Source organism: Sinocyclocheilus rhinocerous, unplaced genomic scaffold (genome assembly GCF_001515625.1).
Source record: "Sinocyclocheilus rhinocerous isolate Xijiao unplaced genomic scaffold, SAMN03320098_v1.1 scaffold2509, whole genome shotgun sequence".
Classification (NCBI taxonomy): Eukaryota; Metazoa; Chordata; class Actinopteri; order Cypriniformes; family Cyprinidae; genus Sinocyclocheilus; species Sinocyclocheilus rhinocerous.
In genome coordinates, this window is record NW_015629038.1 from 152,540 (window position 1) to 170,402 (window position 17,863).

The following is a 17,863-nucleotide window of genomic DNA, read 5'->3' on the forward strand; positions in this document are numbered from 1 at the left end:
TTATAGTATAAATATGCACACACACACACACACACACACACACACACACCATGGTATCAGCATCTAATGTCATCACATTTATTTTTATGTAAGAGAAGTACTCAAATGTCAATCCAAAACAGCTAGTCTCATTAATTTCAACTGCACATCTGTCAAAAAATCTACAACACTACAGACACAGCAAGTAGATGTTGATAAGTCCATTTATTGTACTAAAAATGGCTGAATACAAAGTACATTCACAAGAACAGCACTTTCTGCTAGACTGTCTGCAGAGCCGACAGAATCTCTATTACTGGCTTAATGTAAGTAAATGACTCATGACATTAATCTAGCTTCCCCATCTACTGCTTTTGTAATCATTGTCTCATCTAGCTTCCCCATCTACTGCTTTTGTAATCATTGTCTCAGACACACAGAGAAGTAAAATCCCTTATGTGATCAGAAAATACGTTTTCACATTACGGACGTACTGTCAGGTGTACCATATATTTATATATTTGATAAATATCATTCAGAGCTAGTTACATATTTACACACGTTCCCCAAGTAGACACTCAGGAATGTCAATGTCTTCAATATTCACATCAATACGTGTTCTCAGTTCAAAGGCAAATGTGTATTTGGTGTCTGTGTTTTGTTACATTGTGGCACAGTCATTGGTGTGAGGCAAAGATGTCATTGCCTTCAGATCGAGAGAGAGAGAGAGAGAGAGAGACTGGAGTGGAGTTTATGTTACAGTCACCCAATCTAATTAACAAACACGACTGGCTGACACTTTATGGCACTAAGCTCCATTTTGGTTTGCAGGTGCACGTCTGAAGAAGCCAAAATGGAAATAATGTTCTCATCTAAGCATATTTTTTCCTCTCGCTTCTTTTAACTTCTTTTGGAGGGGAGACAAGAATGAGATGGAGGGGTGTGGGGGGGGGGATTAAACGAAGTGCAAAGTCTTTATTTCATTCAGCTGCAAAGGAGTCTTTTCCCTCATAAAACATTCCCTCATTTGGAGCAAAGTGAGAAAGACTGTGAGTTATGGGAGAAAAAATATACTGTTTTTGTATTTGATAAGAGGTCAGAGTGCATTAAAGAGGAGCTATTAAGTCCTCTTAGGTGATTTTTCAGTGAATGTGAGTGTGTCTGGCTGTGGCAGAGAAAAGGAGACAGAGAGGAGAAAATAGAGGAGAGGATATTGAAAATGAGAGAGAAGGACAGAGGTAAGACATACCTACCCCAGGTGATTGTAATGATAGTAAGACTCCAAAGGGGTTCAAAGGGGACAGGAGAAGAAAGGAGGGGGGCAAGTCCATACAAAAGAGTTCATAGCAAAGGGAAGAAATGCACAGCGGAGGAGAGGCAAAAATGAAGATATAAAAATCCATTAGTCCATATTTCTTGAAGTGTCCTTAGGTGAGAGAGATCCGCTCCCAAAAAGCTATGGAGGAAAAAAAAAAACATCAGGGTGGGGGTGACAAACATCAGCAGACAGACGCCCATTTTCAGTCTGCTTTTCCTTCCCGACTTTGTCCATTTGGTTTTTCTCATTATTTATGTGCGAAAAAAAAGGTAGTTATATGTATTTCAGAGATGAAGAGACATGTGTTATGGAATCTGTGAAAAGAGGCAAGCTCTGTCCTACTCCCGCAGACCAAAAAGAAAAACATTTTGGAAAAAGAAGAACGTTTAAGGCAGTCTTTTTTGGCCGGCCCCCTTCTCTTGGTCAACGCCCGTTACAGCACCTACAAGAGGATAGATACGACTTACTACTCACGTACTGGAACGCAATACATTCCATGCAAAATATTTCTAGAAAAAGGAATATATAAATATCAATAGTGCAATTGAAACATATATTTGGATGAATATGTGTAAACAACATAAGGTGGTGAGAAGAGCAAGGGGGCAAGACCAAAAACCTGCTCTATCCATTTAAAATGTGGAATTAGAGCTCCTTTACAGTTATTTGTCTGGCATTTTAGTTAATTATTACATTTATTTTGCTGTTATGGACAGTTTTACATTGCAACTGTAAATTCAAGCCATTCATGTCACACTGAGCATGTGCAAAACTTTTTAGAGGGTATGTTGTCTTTGCAAAGTTCATTCGGAGACTGGTTTGAACAAACCTGCCCCCCCTTAGTCCAGGCTTGTACGACAGGGCTGCACAGATGGCCGTGCTCTCAGTTGTTTCGTTTTTTTTTCTCTCTCTTCGATCTGTTGTCTATTACAATATATATAATTCTAGAATGAATATGTCCAGGAAAAACACAAACTGTAAAAGTACAAAGTCCCCAAAAAGTTTACACACAATCGGCATTATTCATCACTAAGATACAATGTTGAAATAGACTCGTTTGTTGCACGAAATATAGCAAGAGCAACTACGATATTTCCCATCTACAGTTCCTGCTGGCCCACGCTTCTTTTACAGCAAATGACTGATCCAGAGGTCTCGCACAATGTTAGGACACAGACTCTTCACGCAGTAGGCACAGCTTGCCTACCGGGTGCAGATCAGCAGGAGAAATGCAACTGACATTTCATCTCATCAGTAGGCAATGAGGCACTGCACAGTAACAGTTTCAGCCACTGCTTCACTGTACCCTGCTGACACAAACACCAGCTGCTGCAATCTGTCCAGAGACCAGTGTGCGCCTTACGAATCCCGCATGTCACTAATACAGACACAGACTTTTTATCACTGCATTAAAGGCCACGCACTGGCTTTGTATTTAGGGCTGCCTGCTGCTGCCCCATCGTTTTTGATGCGCAAGTATAACGTGTGGAAGTTACGTAAGGCCAAGTCTTTTTCATTGATTTTGTGAGATTTATTTAGGATCATTTAAACTTCTCTTAAAGTGATAGTTCACCCAAAAGTGTACTCACCCTTATGTTGTTCCAAACCTGTGTGCATTTCTTTCTTCTCTTGAACACAAAAGAAGATATTTTGAAGAATGTTGGTAATCAGTTGACGGTAGCCATACTTTTCTATACTATGGAAGTCAATGGCTGCCGGCTGCCGTCAAACTGTTTGGTTACCCACATTCTTCAATGTGTTTATTTTCATTATTATTTTTTTTTTCTCAACAGAACAATGAAACTCATACAAGTTTGGAACAACTTGAGGTTGAGTAAATGATGACATAATTTTCATTTTTGGGTGAACTATCCCTTTAATGCAGGGCTCAACAATAAGCATGACACACACACACACACACACACACAGTTTAAAATTATTTTTGTGAAGTAAAAAAAAATGTAGAAAACATTTGATTCTTGAAGATTATTCTGCACCACAACAACAACACAGAAAACAAAGAAATTATATCGTGAACATGATCATAATTCAACTATAATGGAGTCAAGATGTTTTTTTTTTTATGAGTGCACATGCACATATATACACACTGTCAGTGGCTTATGGCTTCAGGTGCACCCAACAGGGCTTTTAGTGGCCTTGTTCAAGCTGTTTTCTCAGATCTAATCACTGAGACAAGAGCCCTTCCCTAATCCTGGCCCTCACCTCTGCCACCTCGACATCTGTCGAAGTGTGTGTATGCAGGCCCGTGAGTGTGTCGGGCAGCATCTGGGCCTAATGAGGCTCACAGCCTGCCACTGCACCCGTTTAGCACCTTCCCATGAGCACCTACGTCAGAGGTAACCTCCTGATGAGATGTACCATTGTTGTTCTTGCCATGGGAGCCCTTCCACCCCTCGCAATCCAGCGATTTTCACCGCTACAATGAGGTTTGATACTATAGATGGAGTCACCCCAGAGTCATGTGCACAGGGTTTGCACTCTAGTCATCAGAGATGTTACTTAAGTCTGACTGACAACGATAAGTAACTTTTAGTAGACAGATATAAAAAATAGTGTTAAAATAAACCATAGGAAAAAAGACAGGAATAGGAAATAATAATAGATAGACCCCCATGTAAAATACCACAAGATGTATTTTTATTTATTTATTTTTTTAGAAATTGCTGCATTTAATTGATCAACAATACAACAGTAACATTGTGAAATATTATTACAATGTAAATGAACTGCTTTGTATTTGAGTACATTTCATAATGTAATTTATTTTTGTGACAGTAAAGCTGAATTTTCAGCAGCCATTACTCCAGTCTACAGTGTCTCATGATCCTTCAGAAATCACTCTAATTTGAAATCACAAGTGTGATTTGGTGCTGAAACATTTCCTATTATCAATGTTGAAAACAGTAGTGCTGCTTAATTTTTTCTTTTTTTTGTGTGTAAACTGTGATAATATTGTCAATATATTTACAGTACCTTTCAAAAGTAATTATGTTTTTAATACTTTAATAAAAATCTTACTGACCTTTACTTACTTTTGGATGGTACTGTAAATATATTGTCTATGATATTAGAGTCAAAAATCCAGAGTTCAACATCCACAACATAAAAAGACCAGTGAAACTGCATGCCTGAAATGCACCTTTTTTGAAATAGGCACCACCCAGGGTGCAGAATTTACTTTTGGCCACACTAGCCATTAGTCTCTTTTGCCATCTTTATTGACAGAATAAGAAATAGTGGAGGCAGAGAATGAGAAAGGGAATCCAATCCCCACATCATCCATCACCTTGATTTCCTGTCTCACTATACTACCGCAATCAACATCAATTTAAAATAAAATAAATAAATGAATAAATGAATGAATGAATGAATGAATGAATGAAGACCCATTGTGTTTTCATATTTACATTTTCACTATCCACACATTTGTCGCCACCTGGAGTTTAAAAAATAGGCATACTAGGTAAACTTCTGATGATAAAGTTTCATCTGAGATAAAGATATATATATTTTTTAATTGTGACATTGCTTTCTTTTGTAGATGGTTCTAAAACAAATCTAAAACATACAACTGCTAACTGTTTACATCAGTTTCATCCATGAGGGTCAGATCTTTCTTTCCATTCAATGTTAACCATTTTTATATAACTGCTAACTGTTAACATCAGTTTCAGTATGAATTTGCTCAGTTGGACAACATTACCACCTATTTATCTATCATTGAAAGCTGTGTATTGCAGTGATATAATCAACAGTTAACCATCTGCTTACAGTGATCCCTGCACACCCCAGCCAGCTGGTTTAATAAATTATACATCCTAACAAATTTTATGAAATGCCCCAAATCAAGGAAGATTAGAGGCCTCCAACCTCATTCTGATTATTAACAATGATGACTCATGGGGATAATCAACACAGCCCCTCTTCAAAAAATATATTGAGCAACCTTTAACAGGAAAAGAGAGTAAAAAGTGTGTTCCACCACGGGCAGATGGCCACAGTAAGTGGGAGTGTGACTGCTGTCAGCCTGAGTGAGATGCATTTCTCTGTTGTTAGCACTTTAAATAATTGTGCTGAGGCTAGTGATTATTTGCATAAACACCATTTAAACATAGCTCAAGAGCTCTAATCCCACACCAAACAGTGTGAAAAGAGAGAGATAGGGAATACATCGAGACTCAGAGGGAGTGAAGAGAGATTGCAGTGTGATTTGCTTATTTTCAGGCTTTCAAATAAGCATGCTGCAAAATAAAGCAAAGCAAATAAAGGGGATACATTCTCCCCTATATGTTTATTTATTTAGTTTTTTTTTTTGTATCCATTTTTGTTGCCTAGCCAGCAAACCAATAACTCTGCCCGAATACCATTGAGTAAAACAACTAAGCTGTCTGTCAAAAATTATAATAATGACAATTTCGAATACGGGTCGCCTTTCATTCTCCCTCCTGCTATCCGTCTTTCAGGAGAATAAATGTTGCACTGGCATCTGCCCGGCAAATGTGATCATACTCGCATTGACGCCTCATTGTTTGTTGATGTCTTTATTTATCTCTTCCTCCATTTGTCTACTTTCTTAAAGCCATTATTCATGTCGTCTAACAATCATAACTGAGCCGCTCATCAGACGGCTGTTAATAAAATAGTCTCTGTATAACTAGGTGCAAACAAAGTGCGGGTGCCTCACAACATCTCCATATCCTCCATTTCGTATCAAAAGCTGAATGATTAACTGTGATTTATGGCTGCGGAAGTGTCATAGCAGCAGATTTTATGAGACGACTATGAGCTGATTCGAGTGTACAGATAATCTACTGTTCGAGAAATGTGCGGTTTGACAGCAGCACGACTCTATTTGTTTGCTTTATGACTGGAGTCGGCACCAGGTTTCACTTTAGTGGCCTTGCAATGCCAGTGGCCCCTTGGTTCGGCAAAGACTTCAGAAACTCTGAACTTCATAAAGAAGCTTAGAGACATTCAAGGTTCTTTTTTGTCCAGGCATACACCACTTTTTTTTTTTTTCTCCATACTGTGAAACATACGGCTCTGTGAGAGGCATGTTACGGGTAGTGTAGGGGAGGTTTGAGGGTCGACCGCATGAGCACCATTTGTTATTATCTGCACACAGTGAGAAGACGCAGCGTGGATGCACGTTACACACGTGTGCGTGCCACAGGCTCAGCGTGGTACATTTAAGCATAGTGAGCGTACCTTGTACCAGTGGGGGAGACAGTATGTGTGTGTCAAAGCTAATATGTGTGTGTCTGGACTTGCCTGCCAGAAACCAGTGAGGGTGCCTAGGAAAGGGGATGCACCCTCAGCATCTCACAGGGCATAGCAACTGTCATGATGACCTATCCATCAGTCAGAAGCAGTATTCAGACAAATCTTTTTTTTTAATATATAATTTGTGTTACAGTTATAAGAGGAAATCTGCAATTTCATGCATTGCTTTGGATTAGATCTCTGCAGTTACTAATGTTACACCACAGCTTTGTATGAAAGCCTGTTTCCACAGTATAAAAAGTAAAAAAGGTAATTACAACTTCTTATCTCATAATTCTGAACTTATTTCATGAAATTCAGAGTTAATATATTGCAATTTTTAGTTACTGTGCAGTGCCTAACATCTCACTTTATTTTCCCTCAGAACTGCGAGTTTTTTTTTTTTTTTTGTATCCTGTACAATTGGGATCTGCTGTTGCTAGTTCAAAAGATGTGTCCTTGCCTCTGTTTGTATTTCAAAATTGTCACAATAGCAACAATGCATGGGCTGTTTCTGAGACGTTATTGGAGTGATAGGATAGGCATAACAATGTAAGATGGCTTTTGTACCAGTTGTAACAGTTCAATAAAAAAAAATTAAAAAAAAGAATATAAGATTGAGTAACATTGTTAGTTACTTTTTCTGTTTCTGTGTACAAAATATTTTGAAATAATGGAAATATTTCCAAATAGCTGCAGCATAATGTTGCAACCCACAACAGTGGTGTTTGCTTGGAATGAATCAGTGTTTTTGAATGAACTGGTTAAATGAATGAGTTAGTGACTCACTCATAAAGACATTCCCTTGTTGCCACCTACTGGTGTAATGATGTAACCTGAATGAATGAATGAATGAATGAATGGATGGATGGATGGATGGATGGGTGGGTGGGATGGATGGATGGATGGATGGTTGGATGAATTAATGAATTAATGAAAGTGAGGAGAGGAACTCAATAAGGAAATGATCATACACTCAGAAAATAGGTACAAAGCTGTCACTGGGACAGTACCCTCTTAAATGGTAGTAATTTGTACACAAATTAGCACTTTTAAAGTTGGTATGTACTTTTAAAATTCTAATATGTACCATTTAGTGGTAAATAATGTACAAATATGTACCTTTTGACCTTTTGATTGTTTAATTGTCTTTTTAAATTGTATGACAGCAATATTGGAACCCACAGCTAAAACTTTGCTCAGACATTTGCTTAGTGCGTTCAAGTGCACTCAAAATAAATCAGGATTTAAAAAAAAAAAAAACACAATGACACTCATACCTGATACTATAGTGAGGCTTTTTCTCTTCAGCGAACATAATAACAAGCACAGAAGTCTGATTATTGAACTCGTCCTGCATTAATATGACTATAAACCTTTAAACGTAAAATAAAATCATTTTGAAGCCTAGTGCATATTTTCTCAATAGCATCATAAAGTTGTGTGTGTACTGTATGTGTGTGTGTGTGGGCCTGGTTGAGATGGCGCACAGATAGTTCATCCATGAGCGCTCAGCTGTAACCGCCATGATGTCAGAGGATTTATCCAGCCCAGAGACAAAAGTATTGTGAGTGACTGTTTAGAGATCCAGGCGGCACTGACAATGACTCGGTGAAGGGAGGGGGAAAGATTCCGTAACTGTCGAAGCACCAGATCTGAAAGAGACGGGTCTGACTTCTTAGACTTTTCAGACCGCTGGAGTGTTTCATGCGTTCCTCTTTCATTCCTTCTGCACTTCCTGCCTTGGATTTTCTCAGACGACAGCTCACTCATCAGACTCTGTAAAGAAGTGGCTGATATAATAAAGGCAAGGTTGTATAATCGTGTGGCCAATTTCGTCTCCATGCCAACGTACGACTATTAATGCTCTTAGCTAGCACTGGGCCTCTTCATCTCTCATGTTTTTATGTCTACTTCCCTCTCATCCTCTCATCCAGTTAGTACAGTAATTATGACTGGCTGACTGTACATCTAGAATTCTTTGCAGTAGCTCTCTGTAGCTCTGTCAACTGTCATTTCTGGCTTCTGTAAAAATACTAAACATACTTTTAAAATAGTTGAAAGCACATCAGCCCAGAAAAAAAAAAAAGAACAATCAATATAAATTTCACAAGGCCGAGGTTTTGGTGATCACAGAGTGGATGCTAAGTGACTGTTTCCTTCTTCCCATCAGATTACAGTCTTTAAAAACATTATTTGATCAGCAGAGACGAGAGAAAAATGAGAGAGGCAGCTAATTGCTTGTTGACGGAGATAAAATCCATGTTTTTCACATGAACTGGCATATGTCATTAAACTGACATGCTTCATTAACAACTCCGCATTCTGTTCCTTCACGTTGCAACAAATGTTTACAGGGAAGACCGCTGTCAGATAAAGACTACACACCTGGTTAGACCTCAATTAGATCTTGAGAGCTCTGATCTATTTATTTATTTTGTTTCCTACGATTTTAGCTAGTTACTTGGTTAAATGATGTGTGATGGGATTGTTACTGAATAGGATGAGTCAATATTCAGGTATTTTTTTGTACAAAAGAATGGCAGAAACATGCATACTAATAGGGTTTTACTCAGTGCGTAAAATGAACAGTCATCAAGAAAAAAATTATAAATAATAAAATAAAATAAATAATAATCTCTACAATCACTGACTCCTTTCCACAGAGTGAGCATGACTCCCTGTGCCCTGGGCAAGATCAGACCCCACTGTTCCTCCAAGTATGTGAGCGTGTGTGTATAAAGCGAGAAAAAGAGGGAAACAGATGATAGAGACAACCCTCTGTTTTTAAATCTGCTGTACACTTGCGAATAAATGTTACTCAGTCATCCTTTGTGTGTGGTAACTACTTTGTTTCTCTGAAGCTTTATGCTTGTTTTGCAAAAAAAAAAGCTATTATAACTGCAGATTTGTATTGGGTCAGCGGCATATAATCATTCGCTGAGAAAACAAATGGAGATGAAAAGAAAGAATTGATCTTTTTTCTGACCTCTAAAAGAGAGAAGGTCTCTAGCTATTTAGCAGGTCAGTGTCCAATAATTTATGCCGGATTCAACTGTGAAGTTCAACTCGTATGCAAAAGAGAGAGAGAGGGAAATATAGAAGCAGAGGGAGAGAAAGAGAATAGTGTGAGATGAGCCTGGCGCGCCAGTGGGAAATACTGTAGGTAGCCAGACGCCACCCAGCATGGCCCCTACTGACCACTGAGAAGCAGCCAACACAATGCCTCATAGACGGATGGGAGTTCAGTCCTGGACCCGGTTAAAAAGAAGTTAAGGGGGAGTTCATATCGCCTCCCAGTGGACTGTACACCTACGCTTTTTTTTTTCTTTCTTAATGCAACTAAGGTTTATAAAACCCATTCTTGTACACATTTGGTATTAATGGTGCACTCAGTTAGCTCTTATTTGTCTCAGGAATCTTGGTATATACTGACACCTACTGGCATGGATGAATGAAGTTTGGTGATTCAACGTCATAATGAAAAACTATCCAGACAATACATCACTAAATTGTTGATAGTGCAGTGATGTAGAGTGGATGGAGACATTTGATGGAGGGAGTTAATAGCCGTTGTGTGTCTTTAATATTATGTATATTGTTTTCACAATATTATTATTATTATTATTATTATTATTAGCACAATGTTTGCTCATCTGCTCAAGATGGAATACGTGCAGTAGTGTAAATTGTAGTAAAACTTTGTTTTAATTGCCCACCAATGAGAGGCTGAATAAATGAATATGATTCATCTCATGTACATTTCAACAATACTACATATCTTTTCTCTTCTCTGTAGGTCTAAAAACAAAGGAAATGAAAAAAAAAATACTGAGTGTACCTTAAATACTGTATGAGACAAAGTCACATCTTAATCTCTCTGAGAGGGTCTGAGGTTACGGTTTTGTTTGTATTTGAAACTACCTGTCATGTGGGCTCAACGCTGACAAAGACATCCAGTTATATGTGAAGTGTGAATACAGACACAGTAGCTTCAACAGCCGCAAAAATAGACAGGAAGTGGTGAATTCATTCATCTGTCTGAAGACAGCAAACATGAATGACTTCATAGCAAATGTGATATTTTACTTTTACTTTTCTTACTCAGTATTCTAAACTCTGCGTCCCAATTAGCACCAAGAAAACAGAACGACGTATGACCACAACTATTTCTGCCACCAGCCAGAGGTGACAGAACAGCAAAAAAGAAAGGAAAGCAGAGAAGAACGACCACCAGATAATTATGTGAGAATAAAGAGGTGATTAAAGACTAAAACTGTGTCATCATGAATCTGCAGAGCAGACGGACATTATTTCTAATAAGAGACATCTGGGTATTTGTGTTGCATCATGTTGCACCACTCACTCCCAGTGTTAACGGTGTAAAATATAAATGTTCATTAAAATTTTGTGAGAGAAAGAGACTTGCAGCAAGTCTGACATTGCCTAAAGTTCTAGATTTTCTGTCTCATTGCGATGTTGGAGAGGACTGTAGAAACTGCAGGGCTCTTGCCCATTCTGACCTGTCTGTATCAGGCAGCCACAGGCAGTGCTGTAATGGTGAAGTATGAAGCCTTCCAGTGTGACCTCTCATATGGCCTTCAGTGACAGCTTTGAATGACAACATGAGTGACTGTTCGACACGCTGCCCTCGAGAGGGAATGTCTCCAGGGCATGATGTGCTGGTAAACATGCTTGCTGAGCAAAATACAAATGCATGAGGATCTCATGACATCAAACAAGGTAGAAGGACAGATATGGATGCTAAAAGAAAGGGAGAATGAATACAAAATAGGCACTTAAAACAGTTCTCCTTAGTTTTCTCATTCCGACATCAGGATTTGGGCCCGGGTCAGATTCTGCCTGCATGCTGCCAGGACTTCAGAAGTCTTAACCCCATAAATCTGAGCAGCTATACTTAGATCAGATAGTCTAAAACTCTGGTGGAAACCAAGTCTTGCATTTAGAATGAAAGCCAGAAATGAATCATAAAAAAGTCTGTACAATTCACAAATTGTATCAGGTCTCTAAATGCACCACTTCCACTTTCATGCTTCGATGCACCTTTTTATTTACTCATTCTTATTCATCTATATGATTATTTATTTATTCATTTGAAAGGGGTTAGAGTCTTTCAACTGGTCTCAGTCTGTTGCCTGCGTAATCCCAATCTTCCGTTCAATAATCAGTGGTCCTTCTGGTAGATACAAGGATGGCTATGCTCTGCCTTTGATGGGATTATGTAGTGCTCGCAGCAGGATCCAGACACACAGGAGCGGGCAAACAAAAGATGAGCCCAGTAAGTCACCTTATCCGCTCATTCCCTAAGTGGATTTGATGGGCAGCCATCGCACCGTTGTGCCTTTTTCTCCATATGCTTCACTTCAATAAAGGAGAATGACGGCGACTTGCCACAGGTGCAATCAACCCTCTAAACATTGTTCCGTATCTGTGACTTCATCCAGCCAGACTGACTGGTTTAGTGAGACAGACTCTGTGAAAGAGCCGTAGTCACATGAAAGAGCTCTTAAACATTGCCAGTAGCTGGGGGCACGTAGATGATCTTTAATCTGTTTACATTGTAGTCTGTTTATTTCTTACCTAAATCCACAAAGGTGTGCCAAGACACACACCCTAATTCCAAAGACTAAACCTGTTTTGACTTCACTTTGAACAAAAGCGTTTGAATATACAGTAATAAATTAATGTTAGCATTTACACTAAAGAGAATTACTCAATAGGTGACATGTTTTACTTGTGATTTTGCACCAGTCTTGTGTACAGACAGTGTTGAACAATGCACACTGCTGCTTCAACAATGTCTGCTATGCTTTAGCTAAATGCTAACAAGTGAAAACATGCTGCATCCAAAATATTCTCATGGAACTAATTTATGCTTTGATGAATCGCAGGCAAATTCAAATAATCTAATTTGTACGTTTTAGACAGTTAGATTTCTGACAGTTCTCCTCCATGTTGTTCTTTGACCACACACAAGCTAAATACCATATCTGATTGGTTGTTCAGACTGAATTTGTATTAAAACCACTGGACAAATAAAAAACACTTCGGTGTTCATACAAACAGTTAGTAACAGGAAGTTTCTCTGCCAAAAAAATTAATACAATTAATTAATTAAATAAATAAATAAATAAATAAATAAACAAATAATATACAAACCCAATTCCAAAAAAGTTGGGACACTGTACAAATTGTGAGTAAAAAAGGAATGGAATAATTTACAAATCTCATAAACTTATATTTTATTCACAATAGAATATAGATAACATATCAAATGTTGAAAGTGAGACATTTTGAAATGTCATGCCAAATATTGGCTCATTTTGGAGTCACATGAATAACGCATGATGTGTAAAAGTCACATGACTACTAAGTTATCCATATATAATATTTGCCCGAGCAGATGGTAGGCTGCTGTATTCCTCGTGTTACAGAAGTGCCTTTGTTGGTTCTTTTAATTTGTTCAGTGGTTTCAATAAAACTTTTTTGTTAGAACATTTTATAACATGGATGTTTTTGAAAATGAACTTATGTAGACATTAGATTAGATAATACAATAATTTATGGTTGGCCAGTAACACATGACAGCTGTAAAATATTTTTATATAAATATAAAACATATAAGACAAAATCTTGCACAATGTAGTACATGAGCACCCGCAAAACTAGAAACTCACAGGTAACAGTGTAAGTATGGCGCAAATGGCCATAATAAATGTTAAGTTATGATGAGCATTAGACAGTACAGTGTTTGACAATGAGCTAACAGTAAGCTTAAATATACTGCTGGGAAGAACCAGATCTTCACCGTTTAAAATGACACGGTAACTCAAGCGTAGTATTCGATTAAGGCTGTGCATTTTTTGCTTGTTGCTGTAAAAGTGTTTGTTCATATTAGCTTCCTAAAATATTTAACCATTAATAAATATTTTACATTCCATAGGCAGAATAAGACCACACCACACATTCTCTTTCTCCATTTCACTCACACACACATACACATTAACAAATACTTACAGAAAAAAGCATTCAGAAGAAGGGACACAGTTAGCTAAATCGCCCAAGGTGAAAAATGGTTTAAAAAACAGCACTCATCCTGAGAGAAAAAAACAAAAAAAAACAGAAATCAATAGCCACAGATGGTCTTACATCAGAATCAAATATCCCACTTCTTAAGATTCTGTCTCAACATTTCTCTCTCAACCCTTAAAATGCCCTAAGCTACAGAGCTGAGACAGAGGACGGGACACACACACACACACACACACACACAAACACACTTTCTCTAAAGCTACTTTAGCAAAAAATAGTTGGAATGCTAGACAAACGCAGAACTACTAGTTTCACTAGTTTGTTGAATAACTTATGTTTTAATAAAAGAGGCCAATGGTCAGCAGTAGATTCAGAACACAACATGCTCTTTTAAAATATTAAAATATTGAACAAGATATAACATATTGAATAGAAAATGATGTATGGAAAAGCTCAATCGACCTTGCTTGATTCTGATTGGTTGAGGCAGCAGGAAGGGCTGAGCAAGCTTTCAGTCTCATGATATGCTAGTATCATATATTTCATTTAATGTCTAATTAATGCATTGAACACAGCAGGCACAAACCAAACCCCCCCACCACCTAAAGGAGGCCAAAGGCCAACAGCAGATTCAGAGCACAACATGCTCTTTTAACATATTACAATACTGAATGAGATATTGTATGGAAAATGATGTGTGGATCACCCTTGCTTGATTCTGATTGGTTGAGGCCTCAGGAAAGGCTGAGCAAGCCTTCAGCCTCATGATATGTTAGTATCATCTCTTTCACTTAACATCTAATTAATGCATTGAAAACAGCAGGCACTAAATTGCAGCTCCCACACATACACGTACAAAAGCACCCACACATATTACTGGGACATGAAATCTAACTTAGCAATTTATAATCTGTTACCTCTCAGTACGCCTGTCTGTGTGTCTGGTTAAACCTTGAACTGCTGCTTCTGCTACTGTAAGTCAGTGACATACAAAACCCCACAACCTGCAAGTCAACCCTACCTCAGGAAATGCTAAAACCTCAGTGAAAAATACAGTCGGTGTGTAGCGTGGGAGTGTGTGTGTGTGTTTATCTCAAGGAATAAGTGCTGGGAGATATTCCAAGAAGTTTTTCTGCTCAGCTGGCACAGTTGCTCAATAAAAGCTCCTGTGTGCGTAAGCCGCTTGTACAGCTGAGCGTATTTTAATGAGCTCTATCCCACTCTCCCTGACTGCTGCATGCTGGGATTACCTTTCAGGGTCACGTCCATCCTAATCCCATCAGCGCAACATGGCTCAAAAACCAACAAGCCACTGCTGACCTCCACAGGTAGACCTTATGCTGCAAACCCCCTGACAATGATCCTCACCTATTTGTCACCTTCACTTGCAATTTTTTAAGCATTCAGTAGGTAGATGTGAAAAGAACCCAGAAGGACAGAACTCAAATCAATGTTCCTAACCTGAGAAGCCTAGTTCTGATTGTTTTGATGGAGATCGACATTACCGAGGCTTTTCAAGAAGCTTGCGATCCTATAGTGCATTGCAGCAGGTGAAAGTAGCACACGTGCATGCATTATAGATATAGAAACTGGGACTGCCTGATACAAGACAGAGGAGAATGAGAGAGTGAAGGGGTGAACTATGATGGATTGCAGAGAGGAAGTACTGGTTCAAAAATCTTTACTGTAACAGACTAGATGAAGATAACAGGAAGCAAAGAAATACACGGTTCCCTATCGATACTCCACTCGTACTGCATCTGTTTAAGACGCTTTGGGGAAAAACTCCTTTTTTCTCCGATGACTGAAGCCTTTTAATAATGCAGTGTAAGTGCACGGAATGGGCGGTGTGTTCTGGCTCTATAAGCGGCACATCGCCATAGGATCCTCAGATTTCTTCTCCTTCAGCGATGACTAGTTCATCGCTGATCTATGAGACTCGAAGCATCTCGCCGTAGAATCGCCTTCGCAGTGGATCAAGCTAAACCAGCAACCCTCTGCTCGGCTGATTCGCCGCTTCTCCGCCGCCTTCTGCGTCGCAGCAGCAGCGGTCCCAGCTGATCCCCAGCTGCCATCCGGCGAGCCTAAAAGAGCTTTTTTCTAGGTAAGTTCTAAAAGAGCAAATTTCTAGCGACGTTGTTGCAAATGTCACGCTGCGAGTGTGGCTCGTGCACAGAATCTTGGACGATGCAGAAGGGCAGTGAGTGCATCGCCTGTCTGGGCAGCCCCCACGCAGAGACTACACTTCACTAAGACGGAATGATTTCGCCGAGAGCATGAGTCTCGCTCTTCTCCACTCACGGACCGCCTTCATTGAAGGCAGCCCCGCTCTCCCATTTCTCCTCTCTCAGCGAGCCTCGGAGAGAGAAATAGCGGAGTCAGGGAACTAAACAACCGGGCCTGAGCAATCGCATGCCGGCACTGTACCCGCGTGCTCGCTCTCCCCGCTGCACTTTGATCCGCCGCAGAAGCGCAGTGAGCTGCGCGCTCACTGAGACAGAATGCTCACTCAGAGCATGAATCTCGCTCTTCTCCGCTCGTGGACCGCCTTCAATGAGGCAGCCCCGCTCTCACGTTTCTCCTCTCTCAGCGAGCCTCGGAGAGAGAAACAGCGAAGTTAAGCTAAGCAGCTGGGCCTGAGCGATATCACGCCGACACAGAGCCTGCGTGCTCGCTCTCCCCACTGCGCTTCGATCCGCGTCTTACACATGAAGATCAGCGCCCCTCTTTACATCGAGCGGCTCTATTTTCCTAGGTTGATCGAAGTGGGACGCTGTCACTGACAGCTTCGATTTGGTGTGTGTGTGTTGCTATGGCTGTGCTCACAGAGATTGTCACGTGGGCTGAGGCCTGGCAGACCATCCCCGGAGTGCCAGACTGGGTTTTGGGGATAATAAAACGAGGTTATTCACTGCAACGATCAGGCTTGAGAAATTCATGCTGGCACACATCATGCATGCTTGATCTGCCAGTGTGTGTTACACATAAGGATCAGTGCCCCTCGTTACACCGAGCAGCTTAATCCTTCTAGGCAGATCAAAGCAGCACGTTCACAGCTTCGCATTTGTGTGTGTGTCGCTGAGCCCCGCCTCCCCCGCTCTTGTGTTTCTCTCCTCCCAGTTACTCGGAGGAAGAAATGGCGAACTCGGCACGTCCTGCGCTCCGAGGTGATGAACTTGCTGGCGAGAGGAGCCGTAGAAATGGTTTCCCCAGCTCAAAGCGAGTTAGGCTTCTGCAGCCGCTATTTTCCTTGTCCCTAAAAAGGATGGCAATGGTCGCCCATCCTCGATCTCAGGCACCTGAACCAAGCCCTCATGAAACGGCTGTTCAGGATGATTACATTGAAACAGATCATCTCGCAAGTGTGCCCAGGGGACTGGTTATTTTCGCTGGATCTGAAAGACGCCTAATTTCACATCCAGATAGCCCCCCACTGCAGACGATTCTTGAGATTCGAGGGAGTGGTATATCAATACACGGTCCTTGCCTTTGGACTGTCCCTTGCTCCTCGCACTTTTACGAAGTGCATGGATGCGGCTCTTTCCCCACTGAGACAGATGGGAATCCGCATTTTGAATTACCTCAATGACTGGCTCATCTTGGCCCAGTCAGAGGATGAGCTACTATTTCACAGATCCTTCCTCCTCAGCCACTCAGAATACCTGGGACTCTGTCCCCCAGCCAACAGTTCTCGACTCAGCCCGAAGGAGGGTGGTAGTCGCGCCAGAACGTGCACTGGCTATTCAGCAGCTTGTGGCCTCATTCAAAGTTGGAGCCACTCGCCGTCTCAAGGTGTTTCAGAAGATGCTGGGCCTCATGGCCTCCGCGTCTCCAGTACTTCAGCTGGGCCTGCTTCGCATGCGGCCCCTTCAGTGCTGGCTGAAACCGCAGAGTTCCGTCACACGCCTGGCGTCTCGGACGCCTTCATGTCAAGGTGGACCGGGCCTGCGTAGCAGCTCTGGCCCCTTGGAAAGACTCGGTGGATGGAACAGGGCGTGCTCCAGGGAATGTTCTGCAGAAGAAAGGTGTTCTAGACAGACGCTTCCAACACAGGTGTGCCGGGCAGGTTGAACCAGGGAGCAGACATGCTATATCAGAGCAACATCCCCTCAGAAGAGTGGATGCTCCACCCACATACGGTTCAGAGAATCTGGGAGATCTTTGGCTAGGCAGAAGTCGACCTCTGACCTCTTTGCCTCAGAAGACAACTCTCACTGCCCAATTTAC

General features: G+C 40.6%; 1 protein-coding gene across 3 annotated transcripts in view; it reads right to left on the bottom strand.

Annotated features, from left to right (window-relative positions):
• The window catches only part of LOC107738605 (protocadherin-1-like), a 193,057-nt gene that overhangs the window by 23,888 nt on the left and 151,306 nt on the right, over window positions 1-17,863 (bottom strand). Inside the window, exon 5 of one of the 3 annotated variants that reach the window (XM_016550374.1) lies at window positions 382-1,435. The exons of 1 other annotated variant lie outside the window; for it this stretch is intronic. In XM_016550374.1, the coding sequence (XP_016405860.1) occupies window positions 1,407-1,435 (29 nt within the window). In that variant the 3' untranslated portion in view covers window positions 382-1,406. One more of the 3 variants, XM_016550373.1, reaches the window with a different exon arrangement.